The sequence below is a fragment of the Mustela erminea genome, chromosome 12, assembly GCF_009829155.1.
Source record: "Mustela erminea isolate mMusErm1 chromosome 12, mMusErm1.Pri, whole genome shotgun sequence".
Classification (NCBI taxonomy): domain Eukaryota; kingdom Metazoa; phylum Chordata; class Mammalia; order Carnivora; family Mustelidae; genus Mustela; species Mustela erminea.
Genome location: NC_045625.1, coordinates 21,204,131 through 21,226,190, shown reverse-complemented (window position 1 = coordinate 21,226,190; position 22,060 = coordinate 21,204,131). Strand labels below are relative to the sequence as shown.

The window sequence follows — 22,060 nt, the reverse complement described above, 5'->3', positions numbered from 1 at the left end:
ATGTCTGGTATCAGTCCGGACATACGATTTTCCTGCTAATTTGATTCAGAACATTATAGACCACTGTAGAAAAAGAACATGTTGAAGTTCATAACTTTTATTTAATTTGGGGTACGTGCAAGAAGATTTACTACTGGTACTTGCCCTGAATTTCTGGGCTTAAATTTTGGTGAGAATCGTTACTGTACTAATTATCCTGAAACATTTCTGTACTTGGCATATCTTGTCAGTCCACTATTTCGGGTTGTTTTGTTTTAAGATTTTATTTATTTGAGAGAGAGAATGCATCAATGGGGTGAGGGCAGGGACCTTAAGCAGACTCTGCACTGAGTGCGAAGCCTGACTTGGGGCCCCATCCCAGGACCCTGAGATGATGACCTGAGCCAAAACCAAGAGTTGGGACACTTAACCATCTGTCACTCAGGGGCCCCAATCCACTTTTTTGGATATTTATTCCTTGGGGTGTTAAAAAAAAATAAGAATGAAAAAGTCATATAATTGATTTTCTGCAAAACTGAGCACTTAGCTTGGCTCAGTACAGATTACATTTTGCGGGGAGATTTAGCCACAGAGGGAAGAAGTAGCAGTTAGCTTTACGTTAGTAAATTCTGGCCCTATGAAGAGTTTTTAAATTAAATGATCAGAGTTATTACAAGAATGAGGCTGTGGTAATAGTGGTGGGGTTTTTTCCCCCTTTTTTTGCAAATACAGAATTGGTTTAAAATGTTACAAGTCTGGTGCCATGTTTGGACTCTTTATTGCCGGTGGTGTAGTTATCCTTAACAGGAATTATTTCTTACTGAATGGTCTTCTAAACAAAGAATTAGAGAAGACAGAAAAGCAAATCCATTTTCAGAAGACCAAGCACAACATATGTGGTGAAACTAGTAAATCTGCAAGATAGGAATTTGCCAAGTAAATTTGGAAAACAATATAGACAATTTCTTGAAAATAAAGAAGTATATAACATTACCTGTCTAGACTTTGAATTCAGAGCTGTGTTCTTACAAAACATCTCCTTCCTGGCATCTGTCTTTCACTCAGAAGTTATCCCAAGGATGAATGCATTAACTTAATAAGTGTATTAATCACTCCATGCCAGAGAATGTTCTAGGCATTTGGGCTCTAAATATGTTATGTTGGAAAATTCATATTCTGCTGTCATCCAAATAGCATCATAAAATTTTTCTGTAAAAATGATGTGTAGTGGGGCACCTGGGTGAGTCAGTGGGTTAAGCCTCTGCCTTCGGCTCAGGTCATGGTCTCAGGGTCCTGGGATCGAGCCCCACATCAGGCTCTCTGCTCAGCAGAAAGCCTGCTTCCTCTTCTCTCTCTGCCTGCCTCTCTGCCTATTTGTGATCTGTGTCTGTCAAATAAATAAATAAAATCTTAGGAAAAAAAAAGATGTGTAGTTATTTGTAGAACAATTCAAGATATTCCTACTTGATATGCAATATAATTAATGTCATTAAAACAGTTTTCTATTTTAAGAGGATGTTTTATCTTATTTGCTGTAGTACACAGTTTATATTCCTAATGTCTACAGGGCTGAATCAGTGGGGTTTTTCTAATGTTATTTATATACCTAAATCTAATACTATATATGCATCATAATTTATTCATGCATAATTTATTCATGAATTTATTCATAAAAGCTGAAAAGTAGCATTCATGATTATTGCAGTTTTCAGATACTCAATTCTTTTTTTTTTTTTTTAAAGATTTTATTTATTTATCTGTCAGAGAGAGAGAGAGAGAGAGCGAGCGAGCACAGGCAGACAGAGTGGAAGGCAGAGTCAGAGGGAGAAGCAGGCTCCCCGCGGAGCAAGGAGCCCGATGTGGGACTCGATCCCAGGACGCTGGGATCATGACCTGAGCTGAAGGCAGCTGCTTAACCAACTGAGCCACCCAGGCGTCCCAATTCTTAAATATCAAAGGGCTGAATCCCTATTTGTGGATTTCCTACTACACCTCTCTTGTCCTCAGCCTTTTATTCGTTGCACTATTTGAAAAGGGAAACAGAAAATTAGCCACTTTAGCTATATGTATAGTAACCTTAGTAAAGGGTTGTCGAACACTAACGTTCTCATTTAAACTACTTTGAGGTTTATTACTAGACTTTATGTATTTATACTATACTGATTTATAATGGAATTCACTGTATCTTACAGCCCTTTCACATCCATAAAGTAAGTGTTTTCTTGAGATATTTTTAAAGAGTAATATTTTTAAGATTATTTATTTATTTATTTTGACAGACAGAGATCACAAGTAGGCAGAGAGGCAGGCAGAGAGAGAGGGGGAAGCAGGCTTCCCACTGAGCAGAGAGCCCAATGTGGAGCTCAGTCCCAGGACCCTGAGATCATGACCTGAGCCGAAGGCAGAGGCTTAACCCACTGAGCCACCCAGGCACCCCTAAAGTATAATATTTTTAATAAACCTTATGTTTTTGAACATATATACTTCTGCCCGATCCTTTAGATAATACAGAAATATCCAGGGGTGCCTGGGTGGCTCAGTCAGCTAAGCCTCTGCCTCTTAATTTCGACTCAGGTCATGATCTTGGGGTCATGAGATCGAGCCCACGTCAGGCTCTTCGTGCAGAGTCAACTTTGTCCCTTTCCCTGTGTTCCTCTCCCCCACCCCCATCTCATGCACCCTTCTGTCTAAATTAAATAGACAGTCTTCTAAAAATAATTTCAAAAGAAATTTTTTGTATCCTTTAAAAAAGCCTTTAGCCAATTTGATATGTTCGGTCTGGCCAGTTGCAGGGCAGTTGGAGTGACTTAACTATTCAATTACAGAGATTCCTAGCGAATAAATGTTCAATCAGACTGAAGGCACAGGTGAGTATCATAGCTGAAAAATGAACTTCAGGTTAAAATCGAATACTTTAGAAAATATTTGAAATGCTTACCTCTTATTTGGTATGATTTTCAGTATCAGAAACAAGCAAAAGTTAAATGTTTAGTAAGAATCTGAACATTTCTTAGATAATGTGAATTGAGTTTTATTTGCACTCTGGCTAATCAGGTGGTTTTTGATTTTCATTTTAAGAGGTATAATCAGTAAAAATAAAACTTCAATTTTTTAAAGATATTTATTTTAGAGAGTGTATGTGGGGTTGTAGGAACAGAGGGAGAGAGAATCTCAAGTGGACTACCCGCTGAGCACGGAGCCCCATGTAGAACTCCGGCTCTCAGGACCCTGAGGTCATGACCTGAGCTGACACCTAACTGACTGAGCCACCCAGGTGCCCCTGAAATAAAAACTTTAAATCTTGCATTTGAAGAAAGGTCAACTCTGCCTCCTTTGAAATCATTTCTAGAACTAATATTCTTCAAAATTTTCTTTTGCTAGGGGGAAAAAAAGCTAAGACTGACTTTTTGATTACATTTTATGGAATTATATAACTTACGAACATTTCCTTTCACTGCATTAGCTCATACCTGCAAAATAGCATAAATTATAAAAGCATTAAAGAAACCATGCAGTGTTGGGAAAAACGAGGAATTCTTTACCGCGAGCCTGGCTGAACAGCTTGCTCTAGTACGAAAGCCAATAGTTACGTTTACCCTTTGGAAGTTCACTTAATCTTTCTGATCTTCATTGTTAAGGTCAATGCCTTTTGGCTGGTTCAGCCAGACATTGTTTTGAGAGTCGGGCTGGGAGGATGACTGATGCTTTATAGGACTTAAGAGTCACCCCTTTGGGAAGTTCAAGGGTGTGGCCAGAGTGGTGTCCTTCCCATCCTCAGATTTTTATCTGGTCCCTGGAGACTGGGTAGTTCTAAAGTTGTTTTCAGTACCTCCTCAGTGGCAGTTTTGGTCCATCATCATTGGACAATAGGTAGGTAGTTGATAGAATGTATAATAATAGTAGGTAGAAAGTATGAGGGAAGTATAAATTGTTTTCCCCTCTACTTAATTATTGAGAAAACATTTTCTTTCTTTCACTTAAAAAATCGTGTTACCTTCTTTGACTTTAGTCCTGGCCATTTTCATACTCAGTCACTAATTTCTATATTGCCAGTTTTTTTTAAACGAATTTTTTTTTTAAAGATTTTATTTATTTATTTGACAGAAATCACAAGTAGGCAGAGAGGCAGGCAGAGAGAGAGGAAGGGAAGCAGGCTCCCTGCTGAGCAGAGAGCCCGATGCGGGACTCGATCCCAGGACCCTGAGATCATGGCCTGAGCCGAAGGCAGCGGCTTAACCCACTGAGCCACCCAGGCGCCCACGAATTTTTTTTTTTTAAAGATTTTATTTATTTATCGGGGGTGGGGGAGAGCGAGCACAGGCAGACAGAATGGCAGGCAGAGGCAGAGGGAGAAGCAGGCTCCCTGCTGAGCAAGGAGCCCGATGTGGGACTGGATCCCAGGACGCTGGGATCATGACCTAAGCGGAAGGCAGCTGCTTAACCAACTGAGCCACCCAGGCGTCCCTATATTGCCAGTTTTTGCTGGGTTTCCCATTTACCTGAGCTAGTCGCTGTATGTTAGACACGTAAAAAGTTATGTTCTTAGCTCTTTTTATTTTTTAGGACACATAGATTTTTTTTTTTTTCATGGACATAATTAACCTCCCTCCTCTGCTTAAAAATGCCCACCCCATATTACAAAGAGGATTGGTAGGAACTTTGTCACAGGGTCAGCATGAATTTAGCAGCACTCTTGAAAAAAAAATTCCTGCTTGGAATACTTAGCCCATAAAATATTATAGTAGCATATTTGTATGTGAAAGCAAATACTTTTTTAAAAAATTTATTTATTTATTTTTTAAAGATTTTATTTATTTATTTGACAGATCACAAGTAGGCAGAGAGGCAGGCAGAGAGAGAGGGGGAAGTAGGCTCCCCAATAATCAGAGAGCCCGATGTGGAGCTCCATCCCAGGACCCTGGGATTATGACCTGAGCCGAAGGCAGAGGCTTTAACCCACTGAGCCACCCAGGTGCCCTAAGCAAATACTTTTTAAAAAACTTAGTAGTTTACTAAATGGTAGGTTAAAGATTAAATACTCAAGGTATTTAATCTTTACATGTCAGAATCATCCCCGAGTTCTAATTCAAAAGTTAGAGTGGGGCCCAGTATACTCTACTTTAAATAAATATCCCAGGGAAACAGACATAGCCAGTCAGGTGCAAAGAAATGACTCCCTAACCTACTGAGTGGAATAGAACCCTGAGTATTTCTTTTCCATTGTTCTTAGAAGGCTAACCATACTTTTCAGGATGATAGATTTTCTTTCCCTTTTTTTTTTTTTTTTAAAGATTTTATGTATGTATTTGATGGACCGATCACAAGTAGGCAGAGAGGCAGGCAGAGACGGGGGCGGGAGGCAGACTCCCCGCTGAGCAGAGAGCCTGATGCGGGGCTCCATCCCAGGACTCTGGGGTCATGACTGGAGCCGAAGGCAGAGGCATTAACCCACTGAGCCACCCAAGCACCCCAGGATGATAGATTTTCAATCAAATTCTATTTTATTTCAGAACTTACTATACAGCAAAAAACGAATCTCCTTTTGTCCTTTTCATGTGAAGAGTTTGGGGAAACCCTTTAAATCATAATGGGAGTTGATATGTAATTTATAGCACCTTCACGAAATAATAAATTCGGAGACCGAGCTTCTAGAGAACAGAGTGGGTGTTTATTTTGTTTGCTTTCCATGTTGCTTTTACATGGAGCTACTACTCCTAGGCACCCTGTGAGTATTTGGTAAAGCTGCAGTGATGGAGGCCACGGAGAAGCTCGAGATGCAGTTTAATATCGAGGTCCTGCCTATCTGGGAATGGGAAGACTTCAGCGGTCAGGGCTGCTGGGCCTTTCCTTATCTCTTCTGCTTGCAAATAGGCCCCTGTTCAGGGAGAAGCTGCTCTCTGTTAAAGCAGCACTTGACGTCTTAAGTGTTTACATCCATTATGAGTACTCTCTTAACTTCTAAACTCTGTGTGTACCATTGCTTGTTTTTCCTCATGCCTTTTTTTCAGTCAGTAAATACTAATAATGTGCTTATTTTTGTAAGAGATTAATTTACATAAAATGTGTTCTTTGACTAGTATGAAGTCCTCCTTTGTGTACAAGATCACGATGATCCAGCCATTGATGTATGTAAGAAGCTTCTTGGAAAATATCCAAATGTTGATGCTAGATTGTTTATTGGTAGGTAAAAATTAATTCTGCAACAACCCTTTTGCTTTAATAGTATTAAATATCAGTAATCTTTGCATTAAACTAGAGTGAAGTTACTAGCATGTTTGCTTTATGCATATTGGAGTAGCAGTAGGATGTGTTTATATCCTTTTGAGAAAGCTTAAGTTCTAAAAACAAAGGGTTTTTTCCATTTCTGGAATTAACAAAACAACAAGAAAAACCCTACTCCCTCACCCCCCACCCCCACCTCCGCTGCCATTACCCTGTTACGTTTTTCTCAGTCAGATACGAGAGTCTGGTTTTTCTTATTGTTGTTTCTTTAATATTTCCAACCTGTGGGCTTTTCTATATCTAATTCACTGTAATTGAGAGTGAGTGATAGAATTTGCTTTTATGATATGACAAAAAGAATATACATAGATATTTTGTATAAAGGATTTTTTCAAAGCCTATAGGCTTATTCTGAAGACTTGTAGAGAGATATTTGCTATTAAACATTGATTCGTACTACTGATGCATTAATTTAAGAATCAAAAAACTGATCCTAATACATTTTCAAAGAAATTAATTCCCTTTGAGAATGAGCAATTTCTTTCTAAACATATTGTGAAGAATAAGGAACGTACAGCATAATGTTAAAAGTATGTTTGTTTAAATTATTATGTGAAAGTACTTTTCACTTCTCTCTACCCTGTATTTGTATTCTAGAAAATATTCTCAGTGTTTCATGAATCTTTCACTGTTGCACTTTACATTTCTAGGTGGCAAAAAAGTTGGCATTAATCCTAAAATTAATAATTTAATGCCAGGATATGAAGTTGCAAAGTATGATCTGATATGGATTTGTGATAGCGGAATAAGAGGTGAGCTTCTTTTTACTTATTTCATAAAACTATTCCTTTGATGATAAAATGCCAAAAGCAATCTGAAAATATATTTATCAGTCCTTTTTGTTTGCCTCATGAAGTAATTAATTTCATCTAATTCATGGTAAAATGTCAAGTTATACTTACTAAGATTAGGAACTTTTTAATGCTAACCTAGACTGTTAGATGTATAAAAATATCTTTGCTTTGGAGAGAAAATTCCAGCTATTAAAAAAAAAGTTCTGATCCATTTTACAGTCCCTTTTACAAGATTTTTCATAGTTGTAAATTTTGCCTTGTTCATGCTACCCTTATCTTCTACTTTAATATGTTTGGCACCAATAATATACTCTCTCACACAAAGGGACAAAAATTAATAGGTGAATGTATTACCAGAATACGTACATAGCTTATTTTAGTAGGAAGGTGTTTACATACTGAAGTTATAATTTGCATCTTAGCATTTTTAAACATTTATATTCTAATCAGCACCAGTTTCTCAACCTTGGCATTCGGGGCCAGGTAATTCCACTGTGGAGGCTACCGTGTGGGATGGTGAGCCAGCAGCCCTGGCCTCTACACACTGAATGCCAGGAGCACCAAACACTGGCTCTGAGCATGGCTAACGTTCGCTGCAGGGCAGCCGTGGAGAACCAAGGCTCTAGAAGATGTGTATTGAAGGTCCAGATACACTTCATAGAGTAGATTTCGTTGGTGAAGACTTGAGGGAAGTAAAGTCATTTAAAAAGACAGGAGATGTTTGCTGTTTGAAGAGGGGACCATGATTTAATTTCTTTTTATTAGTTTTAAAAAGCAGATTTGAAAATTAATGGAAGTGTGTCCTGCCTGATTCATCAGGACCGATACAGATCACTCAGTTTGTGGCCAGAGATGGTGTTCATTCTTCGTGTTTGCTATCCTAAATTATTTTTATCGTATATTACGTTTTCATAATATACATATGCATTTCTATGGAGTATCATCTCGTTCAGTTCCCGCTCTCAATTTGACAAGATAGGACATCTCATACCGTCTGGGAAAAGTGGAGGCTCATTTCCTGTGGTTAGAGAATGCAGGAACCAGCGTAAGGACTGAGGTCCTTTGATCTTTGCTCCTGTTCCTTTTCTGTTAGGACACATTATCTCTAGTCGAGTTTGGAGGTTCTTAAATAGGGGGAGTAACGTTTTCAGGGTATAGCCTGTTTCTGATACGTGTTAAGTATATATTAGACTGAAAATGTATCATGTAAATTAGGTTATCATGTATTAATGCCTTTTTTGAGATTTTGTATTCCAATTAGGAAAGTGATGGACAATAGTTCTATTATATCCAAATATTAAAAAAAGACTTTAGTAATATCTCACAAATACATTTCATGTTAGTGGATGCTTTACTAAAAGGAATTTCTTTTCTCTTTCCCTTGTCACGTTTTTGTCTTGTAGTAATTCCAGACACACTCACTGACATGGTTAACCAAATGACGGAGAAAGTAGGCCTGGTTCATGGTCTGCCTTATGTGGCAGACAGACAGGGCTTTGCCGCCACATTAGAACAGGTAAGTATCATGGTCATGTGACATATTCTTACTGTCACGTCCTCATCTACCAGAAACCTGAGACTAGTTTAAGTGTGAGAGTTGGGATGAGCTTCCCGAAGTTAACTGTAATGAAGTCTGCTTTAACCTGCTGGCATCCTCAAGATGAGAGTAGTAGTTTTCTTTCTTTCTTTCTTTCTTTTTTTAAAGATTTTATTTATTTATTTGACAGAGATCACAAATAGGCAGAGAGAGAGAGAGAGAAAGGGGGAAGCAAGCTCCCTGCTGAGCAGAGAGCCTGATGTGGGGCTTGATCCCAGGACCCTGAGATCATGACCTGAGCCGAAGGCAGAGGCTTTAACCCACTGAGCCACCCAGGCACCCCGAGAGCAGTTGTTTTATTAGTGAAGACCTCTTTGGATACCTGGAATCACAGCTGAAGTTACTGCCCTCTGGCAGTGAGTGGATGTGCACGGGAAACATCCTTGTGTTCTCATCATCAGCTGAACACAGTATATTCTTTCTCCTTACAGCTCTCTCTCTCAGTTCTAGAGTCAGGTTCTAGACTACTGACTTACCTAAAAGCACATGGCATGTGGTTCTTTCAGAGATCCAATATGAAAAGAATCTTTTTTAAAATATCACAGAATATTTTAGTTTTTAAAGATTTTATTTATTGAGTTGTCAGAGAGAGAGCACAGGCAGGGGAAACAGCAGGCAGAGGGAGAAGCAGACTCCCCGCTGAGCAGGGAACCGGATGTGGGACTAGATCCCAGGACCCTGGGATCATGACCTGAGCTGAAGGCAGATGCTTAAGGACTGAGCCACCCAAGACATCCCCAGAGTATTTTAAATATACAAAAAAGGGAAAATTATTTGTACAAATCATTATAAAATCCATTTGATGTCCTACTTTTTTTTTTTTTTTTTTTTTTTTAAATTTGAGAGAAGAGAGAGCATGCTGGAACTTGGAGGCGGGGGTGGACAGGGGCGGTGTTGGCACAGAAGGAGAGAAAGAGGGAGAAGCAGACTCCCCGCTGACATAGAAAGCCTGACATGTCGGTGGCCCTGGATCCCAGGACCCTGAGATCATGATCTGAACAAAAGATAGGTGCTTAACCTACTGAGCTACCCAGACACACTTACTTTGCATTTTCCATTTTTTCCCCTCTTTACCCTATAACAAATAGAAACTATAGATTGTGGACAAATATAAGAAACAAAAAATAAAAAATAACCCATAACCCTACCAGTTAGAGAAGTTTGTTTTTTTCCCTATGTGCATTTTTAAAAACAGTTTGAGATGGTACTCTAAAAACTGTGTGTATCTGACTTTTGTCACATCATTAGCTTTTCTCCATATCGTTAGAAACTTTTTTTTTTTTTAAAGATTTTACACATTTATTTGACAGACAGAGATCACAGGTAGGCAGAGAGGCAGGCAGAGAGAGAGAGAGGAAGGGAAGCAGGCTCCCTGCTGAGCAGAGAGCCCGATGCGGGGCTCGATCCCAGAACCCTGAGACCATGACCTGAGCCAAAGGCAGAGGCTTAACCTACTGAGCCACCCAGATGCCCCCTCGTTAGTAACTTCTTATAAAAGTGATTTTTATTTACTGTATCACAGTCTATCATATGTATGTTCTGTGCCTGATTTAACCATTCCTGGGTTGTTACACATTTAGGAAGAAAAGCTTGCCTTAATGTCATCAGGGAAGGATACACTGTTGTAGTCTTTTAAACATACCAACTTGCTTTTAAGCATATCTGCACTTACATTATTTTATATTGGAGTCTTGTGATTATCACAGATCTGAGGGGGTAAAAGTACATTGTGAGTGGAATTTAACCTCTGGCAATTGGAGTCAGGAGCTCTTAATACTGCCCATGAATATATTTGTCCTATTGTAAGAAATTGTTAAGTCTTTAAATACCAGAATTTTTGTTTCGTGAGAGAAACTCTGAGTAGGTACTTCAAAATAAAATACTTTCTATTCTTATATGCCACATAGTATTTTTGTTTTAGAAATATCCAAGTTGATGTGTGTGGCAGTGGTAATCCTCTCCCAGATCATGGTCAGTCCCTTAGGTTAAATTTAATCTGTAAAGGGCCCTTTTGCCTTACTCAGAGTGAAGGAAAGGAAGTGGAAGGATTATTCAGTCTGTAAAGAAATCCTGGGAGCCATTGATATAGTTCCTGTTTCCACCTCATTCTTAAAGCCCCACATAGTAACTGCTTAAGGAATTAAGATGTGGGCATCTGGTCGTACTTACTTGGTTCAGTTCAGTCCCACAAACACCAAAGGTTCACTGTAGTCTGGACATAGGGTAGGTAACAAGAATCATCTTCTTCATTACCCCTGATAATTCCCTTGTTCCACACTGTGTGCATAGCTGCTGCCATTGAGAGAAATCACCCTTCTTTCAAGCTAATTAGAAAAGGCAGCATATCTCAGATGTAAATAATAGGGTTTTATGCCTCATAATTAGGGTGATGATCATTTTATTCTACCACTGGTTTAGCAACTTGCATAGTTCATGACTTCAAAGCATATTTAGGGAAAGGGGGAGTAAAATGGGAGAAAGAATTTTAGTATCCACCCTGTTTATGGAAAATTCATTGAAACATAACACTGGGGGAATTGGGGAAAAGCTCGGTGACTTGGGCAGAAAGCAGCTAGCTATGAAAGGAATTAAAATAGGATTGTCCTGTAGGTCGATATAGGTGGTGTTTGTATGTGTGTACGCACATGTGAGTACATGTGACATACAGTCACCTACATACACCTGTATGTGTAGGTGTGTGTGTGTGTAGTTACACTAACGTCTGTATAAGATCTGTATATTTTTCTTTGTAATGGTGCTAGTAAGAATAGTCTAAGGGGCACCTGGGTGGCACAGTCATTTGAGCCTCTGACTCTTGGTTTCGGCTCAGGTCATGATCTCAGGGTGGTGGGATCAAGCCTCCCATTGGGCTCCTTGCTCCGTGCGAAGTCCGCTTGAGATACTCTCTCCCTCTGCCACTGCCCCCTGCTCACATGCTCTCTCTCTTGCTTGTTCTCTCTAAAACAAACAAACAAACAAAAGGAATAGTCCATCAAGAAATTACTGATTGTCCACTACATGTAAACATTATTTTGTAATAACTTTTATTCTGGTAGTTTATATAAGAATAATAAGATAGTCATACTTAAAGGAAGTTTGTTAGGAAAAAAAAAGTTTATGACTACCATAGTTGTTTTTTTTTTTTTGCCAGAGATAGAGAGAGTGAGTACACACAAGCAGGCAGAGAGGCAGGCAGAGGCAGCGAGAGAAGCAGGCTCCCTGCCGAGCAAGGAGCCCGATGCGGAACTCAGTCCCGGGACCTTGAGATCATGACCCGAGCTGAAGGCAGTGGCTTAACCAACTGAGCCACCCAGGCGTCCCAACTACCATACTTTTAACATAACATTCTGATTATACATATATGTTTTTGCTCTTGTGTTGGCAGGTATATTTTGGGACTTCTCATCCAAGGTCGTATATCTCTGCCAATGTAACTGGCTTCAAATGTGTGACGGGAATGTCTTGTTTAATGAGAAAGGATGTGTTAGATCAAGCAGGAGGGCTTATAGCTTTTGCCCAGTACATTGCTGAAGATTACTTTATGGCCAAGGCCATAGCTGACCGGTAAGCAAACTAAATTACATCAGGCTATAGTATTTTTAGTATCTGACTTATGTTGGTTGATTGTATTTGTTAAACCTATGGGTTAAGGGGCTATTTCGTTTCTTGCTAGTGAGTACAGAATAGGTAAATATTTTTAGGAAGTAATTCCTATTATTCATAGATAACGTTATGAAAGAAATAACTGAGGAAAATAAGTGCTCTGATTCTTTCACATTCTTTAGTGTGGCATGACATTAAAAGGAAGCTTCTCTGTGATTATAAATTTACATTATTTTTTTTTTTTTTAAGATTTTATTTATTCATTTGACACAGAGAGATCACAAGTAGGCAGAGAGAGAGAGAGGAGGAAGCAGGCTCCCCGCGGAGCAGAGAACCCGATGCGGGACTCGATCCCAGGACCCTGAGATCATGACCTGAGCCGAAGGCAGCGGCTTAACCCACTGAGCCACCCAGGCGCCCTATAAATTTACATTATTATAGATGTGAATTTCTGTGTGTTTTAGAAGAATTGAAAATACTAGTGCGGTCATAAGCCAGCAGGTGAAAACTGAAAGAATATGATTTTACATTTTGAAATTTCTCCGTAGATTATGTGATGCTTTGCTAAGAAGCCACCTAACAATTCACAGAATGACTTAAACATTTCTCTGTTACAAGATACTCATTTGCTTTTAAAGGGGTTCATTGCCTTGTGTGATAATTTAGTAAAGATAAGACTTTAAAAATTGAGGTGTGCTTTTAAAATTCTTAAATGATGTTATTCAACGTGGCTCATAGTTCCTTAGTGTTTCCCATGAGCTACAGAATGCTTTCTGTTGCATTTCTTACAGAATAGCCTTGTCGATGCCCACGTGTCACACATACCCCCAGCCCACAATTGCATTGGTGGCTTTTGGTTTTGGTTTTGTTTAGTAGTGATCCAGGACTAAGCTATGAAATACAGAACCCATGTCACCTAGCACTTCCAGAATGTCTGTGTTTTAAGTTTCTTAAACTGTGGACTGAGGGGTGGTAGTTCTTCCAGCAGTAGATGGTGCTGTCACGGAACCTATGTAATTGCTAAAACATCGTAAGGATGATACCCCCCAGCAGGTGCTAATCCTGAGAACTAGGCTCCGGCCGAACACCAGCAGTTGCTTTCACTTTATAGTGACCAGTAAATGCATAGTCAGTCATGCCTGCATGTGTTCATCCTCTTGGTACATTTTATAATTGCCTTAATTTTCAGAGGCTGGAGGTTTGCGATGTCCACTCAGGTTGCAATGCAAAACTCCGGCTCTTACTCCATTTCCCAGTTTCAGTCCAGAATGATCAGGTAAATCAGCTGGTTTTCTTCTTTTTTTGGCTAAAAGAAAAGGGTGGGGGAGGGTGTGATTTTTACATGGTCTAACTCGATATTTAAAATATCTAAAAGGCAAATTTTGCTTAGTTCTAGAAAAGAGAGTTTAGCATCTTTATTAAATGTATTGTCTAAATATATTTTCTTTGCTGTGTAACCCTGAAAGCATTCCGTGAAGAGCTGTTGAGGTGGGTGGGGGTGGGGTAGCTGGGTGATGGGCTTTAACGGGGGCACATGATGTACTGAGCACCGGGTATTATATGCAACTGATGAAACACTAAATTCTACCTCTGAAACCAGTAATACAGTACATGTTAACTAAATTGAATTTTAAATAAAGAATTAAAGAGATGTTGAGAATTTGATTCTTTAATGTGCTGATCTCTATTTTCTAACTTTCTATTATTTATTTGACAGAGAGAGAGAGATCACAAGCAGGCAGACAGGGGTGGGGGGGAAGCAGGCTCCCCACCCAGCAGAGAGCCCGATGTGGGTCTTGATTCCAGGACCCCGAGATCGTGACCTGAGCCAAAGGCAGAGGCTTAACCCTCTGAGCCACCCAGGCACCCCTGTATTTTGACTTTTTTATTCATTAGAGTGTAGGCCATACAAATAAATTTATGGGCTTTTTTCTTTGATAATACTAAATACAAACAGAAAAGAGTTTCATTAAATACTCTTTAAAGAGGAGGGCCTTTATATAACAGGATAAAGAGCTGATCATTTGGGGGGAAAATTGATTAGTCTTGTAACCAGGGTGGTGGTGTTTAAGGAAAACCTTTTTTTTTTTTTTAATTTTAGGTGGACCAAATTGCGAATTAACATGCTTCCTGCTACAATAATTTGTGAGCCAATTTCAGAATGCTTTGTTGCCAGTTTAATTATCGGATGGGCGGCCCACCATGTATTCAGATGGGATATTATGGTATTTTTCATGTGTCATTGCCTGGCATGGTTTATATTTGACTACATCCAACTCAGGGGTGTCCAGGTATGTGGATAGGCATGAAAAGGTTGGCAGTCATTTGGAGAACTAAAACTATTTTCATTTAGAAAGGGTTGAAGCAGTCTTTCTGAGCCATTCTTTGGCTTCCTACCAGAGGTTAATAATCAGGTTTAAACATTACTTTCCTTAGTAGAATGCGGATGCAGAACTTAACATAATTTTCAACCTTCTGTTGGTAGTTACACTATGACTTTTTTTAAGGCTCCCCCCAAAATCATGTTAATAAATGACTCTCATTAAGTCTCCCCCCAAAATCGAGTATTCAGATTAAACTATGTCAGTCTAGCCGTGATTTTAATGCCTTTTCTACTCATCGTTAACACTTTTTAATGGATATAGCTTGGCAGTTAAATTATATCAAGAAGCAGGCTTGATTTTATATAGTCTCTATATTAAGAATGAAATTGAAGAATTTTCATTTTTTTAACTGTGTCTAGTTCGACAGTTGGTCAGTCAGTTCTGTGTGTTTTCTTTTTTTCCAATCCCCAGGGTGGCACACTGTGTTTCTCAAAACTTGATTATGCAGTAGCCTGGTTCATCCGTGAATCCATGACAATATACATTTTTTTGTCGGCATTATGGGACCCTACCATAAGCTGGAGAACTGGTCGCTACAGATTGCGCTGTGGGGGCACAGCGGAGGAAATTCTCGATGTATAACGACAGCTTTGTGACTGTACATAAAGGAAAAAAGAGAAGTATTATAAATTATGTTTATATAAATGCTTTTAAAGATCTACCTTCCGTAGTTTTATCACATGTATGTTTGATATCTGTTCTTTAATTTATTTTGCATGGCAATTGCATCTGTGAAGAAAAAAAAAAAAAAACCACATCTGTAGTCTTGGCCAAATGGTACACTTTATTTTGTGGAAGTAGTGAATCAAGAGAACTGGTTCTAGGAACCTGGGTTTGGTTTTTGTCGTTTGTTTATTTTTTAAAAATAAATAAATATATATATATGACTATATGAATGCTCTGCAACAAACACTATGACAGTATCCTTCAGTAGAGAAAGTTTCTTATTTGTGAGTACACTCTGGTAGAACATTTACAGGACGGCAGCAGCTTTGCTTTGGGGTTTAGGAAAGACCGGAAAGCAATCCCTTTACGCATCTAAAGTGAAAGGTGTGCAGTGAACAGCCCACAGTGAGGTACTAACTAAGAAACTTTTTCATGCTCTATGCCTACCTCTTGTAGTTGTTGCAGAGCAAATATAAATTGTAATAAGGTAGCTAGGCCTTGCAAAAACAAATGGGAAGACTTTAAAAAATAATAATAATAAAAGAGCTGGAGTCTAGTATTTATATGAATCTGTGAGAGATATTTTTTTGGTCTCACTGCAATGAACCAAAAGTGGCTGAGTTTGGTTTTTAATTGTAGCCATGTATTGAAGGCATCCTTTTGACCAACTCTTGTTGGTTCTGTCTTGAACCATTGTTAATCACTGTGCTGGTAAACCTTTCCTTCCCTGCTCCTCACCCGGCCCCACCCCATCTTTCCCGAACTTTTTTTTTTTCTGGGGGGTGGGGTGGGGGGGGGCTGGGGTGGTTTTGTTTTAGTGTGAGTGGATGTTTTGATAGTTGTGAGGAAAAATGCATTTCAGACACATTTCACACATGAGCTATTTTCTTACACAGTATGTCTTATTGTTAAAAAGAATGTAATTTCATGATACAGGTATTTAATATCTTTTTTAAGTAAGTGAATATTCTAGCCATCAAATAAATTGCAGTAGAGTATTAAGTGGGGACGGGGTGAGTTTTACTCTTAAAATTAATCAGTATCAAACTAAGTCTACTGTGTGTGTTTTTTTTTTTTTTAAAACTCTTACAGTTAGTCTAGTCTTATTTAAATTGGATTTTTGTATTCCAGTTTGTATGACGGAATAGACTAGATCAGCGCTAGTTGTAAATGCATGCTGTCTTTTACTCTGCTCTCCCCATCCTGCCGCTAAACTTGCTTGTCAGGTTGTGCTTAACTTGTGGTGAACTGGACTAGTTTTTGTTTTTTTTTTTTTTTAATAGGCAAAATTGTAAGGGACAGTGCATAAGCCTTTTTTTTTTTTTTTTCCTTTTTTCTGTAGTGGAATTTTTGCTTTTTCTTAGGATTGGATGGCATGTTGTCCTCATGAACGCCTGCTGCAGGGCTTGACGCTGGCAATACGGCCACTTTAAATTCTAACTTTCTCCAGTTTCCGTGTCAGAGCATAATGTGTAGCCTATCAGCAATAATTACGTATTTCTAGAAAATGGACACATTTTCACTACACTGAGCCAGTTTATTTGTCTAATGACTAACATACATGGTTTCCATTGTAATGTATCTATTAATGTGTATATACTATGTATACACATTATGTATAAGCTTTTCTCTGGGCCAAACTGCTTCATTTAAAAAAAAAATTTTTTTCTTTTTTTGCGCCTTATGACGAATTTGTTTGGAGGGCATTTTCTTCATGAACAAAGGCTTTGATGCATACTCCTTTCTATGTGAAATGGGTAGTATTGTTCCCTGAGGAAAGTTGCACAGTGAAAACCAGTCTAGTTGTGACCCACTTTGTGTTTTGTTTTGTTTTTTTGTTTGTTTTTTATCTCTATTACACAAGTTGAATTTTGCTGAATTTGTTTGTAATTTGTTGGTTTGTTTAATGAAGTTTGGTTGAGGCCATCTTTTGCACTGCTGAAGTGAAATCTTGCTTATTACTTAGCTTTTTGCTAATCTCAGTATGGGCAATGTAACAACAAATCCAAATGGCTGGACAGACTTCTTGTGTTTTGTAAATATAAAAAATGACTGTTCTGTATGTGTGTTATGTGATAAAGTGAAGCTTCAGGCTTCACTTAGAGTGATTCTTTGTTTAGCAAGTTTAGAGTGGTGATAATATGGTAAGAAATACTATAAATGTTGAAGAAAGCATCACAACAGAACTGTAGGAGTCCAAATTTAATAAACTGTTTAAAAAAAAACCAACAAGTGTCTAGAATATACCACGTTTTATTATTTAAAATCATTGTATTAAGTTTTTTGTTCAAAATAAAAATTTGAATACAATCAAAACATTAACAATAATGTATTGTTGTTTACTGTCTTTCCTTCTTTTGGTATTTTCACAAATAACACATTCCACCATTCACATCAGAATTACTGGGAGAATTCTGTCGGGTGATAATTTTGAAGTCTTCCTCTTTACCTGTGCTACAGTCATGCTTTGGCATAACATGGGGCTTTTGTACATTGATTGCACATTAGAACCACCTGGAGAACTTTAAAAAAAAAAAAAAAAAAAACAGATGCCTGGGCCCCACCCACAGAGATTCTGGTTGTTATTCTGGGGTGAGGCCTGAGCTGTCCTTGTTCTGAGCAGGCAGACCTGAGAAGCACTGGCCCAACCTGGAGAAGAGAACCATGGGCCCTTTTTGCCCACCCCCGCCCCCCAGCCTTAGCTCACAACCTGACTTGGCCTCTTAGATGTTACCACTCCAGTGGCTGGGAAAGGCCCAACCAAGGAAAGGGAAGGAGTGGCTCTGGGGTTGGAAACCTAGATGGGAGATTGACTAAGTGGTCGCACACACCATCCAGGCCAGGCTCCTCCAAAGCTGGAGGCATTTGCAGACCTGTTTCACTCTAAGTCTGTGAGGGAAGAGTACTTTTAACTGGGGAGTAAATCCCAGGGAGGAAGAGTCTAAAAGGAATTTGAAACGATGAAAATGTTTTGCCATAAAACAGCAGTGATGGTTGCACAACCTTGTGAATATACAAAAAACCCTGAATTGTAGACTTGAAAAGGCAAATTTTATGGTCTGTTAACTATATCTGAATTTTTTTAAAAAAAGGAATATTGAAACCACTGTTAGATGTACAATTTCCCTCTAGTCTTCTGACACCTGTTCAGGGTTCGAGAGAGCGTACAGAACTGTTTGCTCGTTCTTCGGTATCCTTGCTCGAACCCAGAATGGCCAGTTTCAAGATCTTTCCAAAACTGACAGATGAAAATACTGTACCTCATTGTTTAAACGGAGGTTTTTTTCGTTTCGTTCTGTTTTGTTTTTAAGATTTTATTTATTTATTTGACAGAGATCACAAGTAGGCAGAATGGAAGGCAGAGAGAGGAGGAAGCAGGCTCCCCGCGGAGCAGAGAGCCCGATATGGGGCTCAATCCCAGGACCCTGGGATCACGACTTGAGCCAAAGGCAGAGGCTTTAACCCACTGAGCCACCCAGGGGCCCCTTGTTTTGTTTTTTCTAAGTGGGATCCGTGCCCAGCACAGAGCCCAATGCAAAGCTTGAACTCAAAATCCTGAGATAAGACTTGAGCTGGGTTCAAGAGTTGGATACTCAACCCACTGAACCACCCAGGTGCCCCTCAACATACAGTTGTTGTTTTTTTTTAAGATTTTTTATTTATTTATCAGAGAGAGGGGGAGAGAGCGAGCACAGGCAGACAGAATGGCAGGCAGAGGCAGAGGGAGAAGCAGGCTCCCTGCTGAGCAAGGAGCCCGATGTGGACTCGATCCCAGGACGCTGGGATCATGACCTGAGCCGAAGGCAGCCGCTTAACCAACTGAGCCACCCAGGCGTCCCCAGATTTTTTTAATGACTGGCAAAATTGAGTATTTTTTTTTTAAAGATTTTATTTATTTGAGAGAGAGACAGTGAGAGAGAACATTAGAGGCGAGAAGGTCAGAAGGAGAAGCAGACTCCCCATGGAGCTGGGAGCCCGATGCGGGACTCGATCCCGGGACTCCAGGACCGTGACCGGAGCCGAAGGCAGTTGCTCAACCAACTGAGCCACCTACTGGAATTTTTTCTATTTCTTGGTCTTACTTAAGCAAGGGTCTTAATGCTTCCTTATTGAGTATTCCATGTCTTTTAACCCTAATAAACAATCTACATTACCAGACAGAACAATGCTAAAATCTTTGCATTTAGGATAATGCTCTCCCAAGGCAAGATGGGATGGGCGTGAAACTAACTGATCAACGTTTGTGCAACCAAATGGCCCACACCAGTGTCCCCATCGAAAAGATGACCCTTCCCAAATGTGGTTTCCTTCCCTGTCTTAGAACAGAACCATTTTCAGCTATGAAGTAACAGTATTTTCACAGTCTGCATGTATTCACGTTTCTGACACAAAGCTTACTTGGCCTTTGAATACTACTGGTTTTGTGTGTGTGTGTGTGTGTTTTTATACATTTCTGAGCTTTATTTGCTAGTATTTAATGAAATATTTTCTAGGCTTTAGAGGGAGGTTATGCTAACTGCAAAGTCAGTTGGGTCCCCCCCCCACCCCGCCAACCCCCGTGCTCCAGAAATTATTTAGCCAGGGATGATCTGTTCCTTGAAAGTTTGAAAGGATTTATCCATAAAACTTCATGGGCTTGGCACTTCAATAACTTTTTCAGTTTATTTCATTGGTACTGAGCAGTTCACATTTTCTATGTCTATTATAAAGTCCATTTTAGTCATTTACACGATAGAGCTGCACACAGCATGTTCATAATTCCCTTGAGACTCTTGCTGGCTGCAGACGCTGCTGGGCAGGCCGTTTGCAGCCCCTGTGCTGGTTGAACGTGGACCTCTTGTCTGAGCAGAGTTGCAGGCAAGGCCATCCCTCCTGAGGCTCCCAGTATCCTCATAATATAAAGAAAACCTGGCCCCATCACTCCTCCTCTTAAGACACTTGAATCGCTTGATGTTACCTTCAGGATAAAGCTCAAGGTTTAGGCCATTTTAGGGTACATCCTTGCCAACACCTCCCCTCTTGCCCTTTCTTGCCAAACCTGCTCACATTAAACTCACTGTAAACTTTCTGCCCTTTCCCTGACGTCTGCTCTTTCCAGCTCTGGGCCTTTGTGTGTGTTGCTTCCTCGAACTCCGTTCCTCCAACCTCCACATCGCCCGTGGGACTCTGCTCAGGTGCCGGCTCCTCTGTGACTTATCTGCCCAGGTTATGGACCCTGTGCCTGCCTCCACAGCCTCACCCTGCACTTCTGCCCCAGCACCTAATACTAGTTATTTTAATTGTGCCTATAGTTGTTTGTGTTCATCATTAAATTGGAAATACCAAGGGTTGGGAGGGTCGGTAATGTACTTGGCCTTGTGTCCCGAGCTCCTGCCTTAGGACCTGATACAAAGTCCGTTTTCCTGACTGAATGAACAAATAAAGAAAGGCGTGCCTGTGTCACTAATCTTCGGCCTAGAGCTATAATAGGAATGCAGTCCGTGGAGCCAGCCTATTCGGGTCCACTTCCAGCATCGCCATTTGCTTCCTGGACACGCTCTCTGTGCCTCAGTGGACACCAGCATGATCGACTTCTCAGGGTCAGCGTGAGAATCAAAAGGAGTACTGCGTTTGAAAAGTCACGTTCTCAGTAAAAGCTTGTGTGCCGATAAGGATCTCAAGTCGCTAAGTGAAAACGAAAGCTGAGTTACAGAGTCAACAAAGTAGCTCTTCTTCCGCCAAGGGAAAGAACTGTTCACAATCTGATGGAGAGGGTTGCATGATCTTTTGTAAGGCAACTGACCCCTCAGCCCTGGGTGGTTCAGAGTAAATATTCTAGCACTCAAGATGAGAATCAGTCTGATTTATTTAAACTGTTCTAAACGGTGCTATGGTAGCCCATATAATACTATTCCGAATGTCAGAGCCAATGGCCTGAGCTGCAAGGATTGGCGAAAATTGCAAGACCCCAGTGCACAGACCTGCATTCTGACCAGAACAGTCCAAAGAATCTAAAGGCTGAGGACGTGGTGTTCACAGCAGAGTGTGGCAACACCCCTGTGTGGAATGAGGTGCACCCGTGACAGGGGCAACATTCAAGGAATTTTACCTGGCTGCAATGTTTCCAGCTATCAGTCTTTTATTTTATTTTATTTTATTTTATTTTATTTTATTTTATTTTATTTTATTTTATTTTATTTTATTTTAAAGATTTTCTTTATTTGACAGAGATCACAAGTAGGGTAAGAGACAGGCAGAGAGAGAGGAAGGGAAGCAGGCTCCCTGCTGAGCAGAGAGCTCAATGCAGGGCTCCATCCCAAGACCCGGGACCCTGACCTGAGCTGAAGGCAGAGGTTTTAAACCACTGAGCCACCCAGGCACCACCCCCCCCCCCCCCCCAGCTATCAGTCTTTTAAAGGGCAATTCTCTGTATACCTCAAAGAGAATTTTCTGGTGTTCTCTGCCTCTGGGCACTGAGAGCAGCGAGCATGGAGCCTGAGGTCCCTAGACCTGGCCATCTGAAGGGGAATTTTCTTCCACATGGCTTTGTGGTTTCCCTAGTTCCCAAGCTAGTACAAGAATTTATTTTTTAAAGATTTTATTTATTTGTCAGAGAGAGAGAGAGAGAAAGCACAAGCAGGGGAGCAGCAGGCAGAAGGAGAAGCAGACTCCCTGTTGAGCAGGGAGCCTAACATGGGGCACGATCCTAGGACCCTGGGCTCATGACCTGAGCCAAAGGCAGACGCTTAATGACTGAGCCACTCAGGTGCCCCTTT

The 22,060-nt window shown here is 40.1% G+C and overlaps 1 protein-coding gene across 2 annotated transcripts in view; it reads left to right on the top strand.

Annotated features, from left to right (window-relative positions):
- Window positions 1-17,587, top strand: part of UGCG (UDP-glucose ceramide glucosyltransferase) — a 40,148-nt gene extending 22,561 nt beyond the window's left edge. Inside the window, exons 3-9 of one of the 2 annotated variants that reach the window (XM_032307222.1) lie at window positions 6,057-6,159; window positions 6,912-7,013; window positions 8,459-8,571; window positions 12,038-12,216; window positions 13,445-13,531; window positions 14,357-14,546; window positions 15,051-17,587. In XM_032307222.1, coding sequence (XP_032163113.1) covers window positions 6,057-6,159; window positions 6,912-7,013; window positions 8,459-8,571; window positions 12,038-12,216; window positions 13,445-13,531; window positions 14,357-14,546; window positions 15,051-15,221 — 945 coding nt within the window. In that variant the 3' untranslated portion in view covers window positions 15,222-17,587. The remainder of the gene's footprint in view (window positions 1-6,056; window positions 6,160-6,911; window positions 7,014-8,458; window positions 8,572-12,037; window positions 12,217-13,444; window positions 13,532-14,356; window positions 14,547-15,050) is intronic. The other variant, XM_032307224.1, reaches the window with a different exon arrangement.
- The last annotated feature ends 4,473 nt before the right edge of the window (window positions 17,588-22,060 follow it).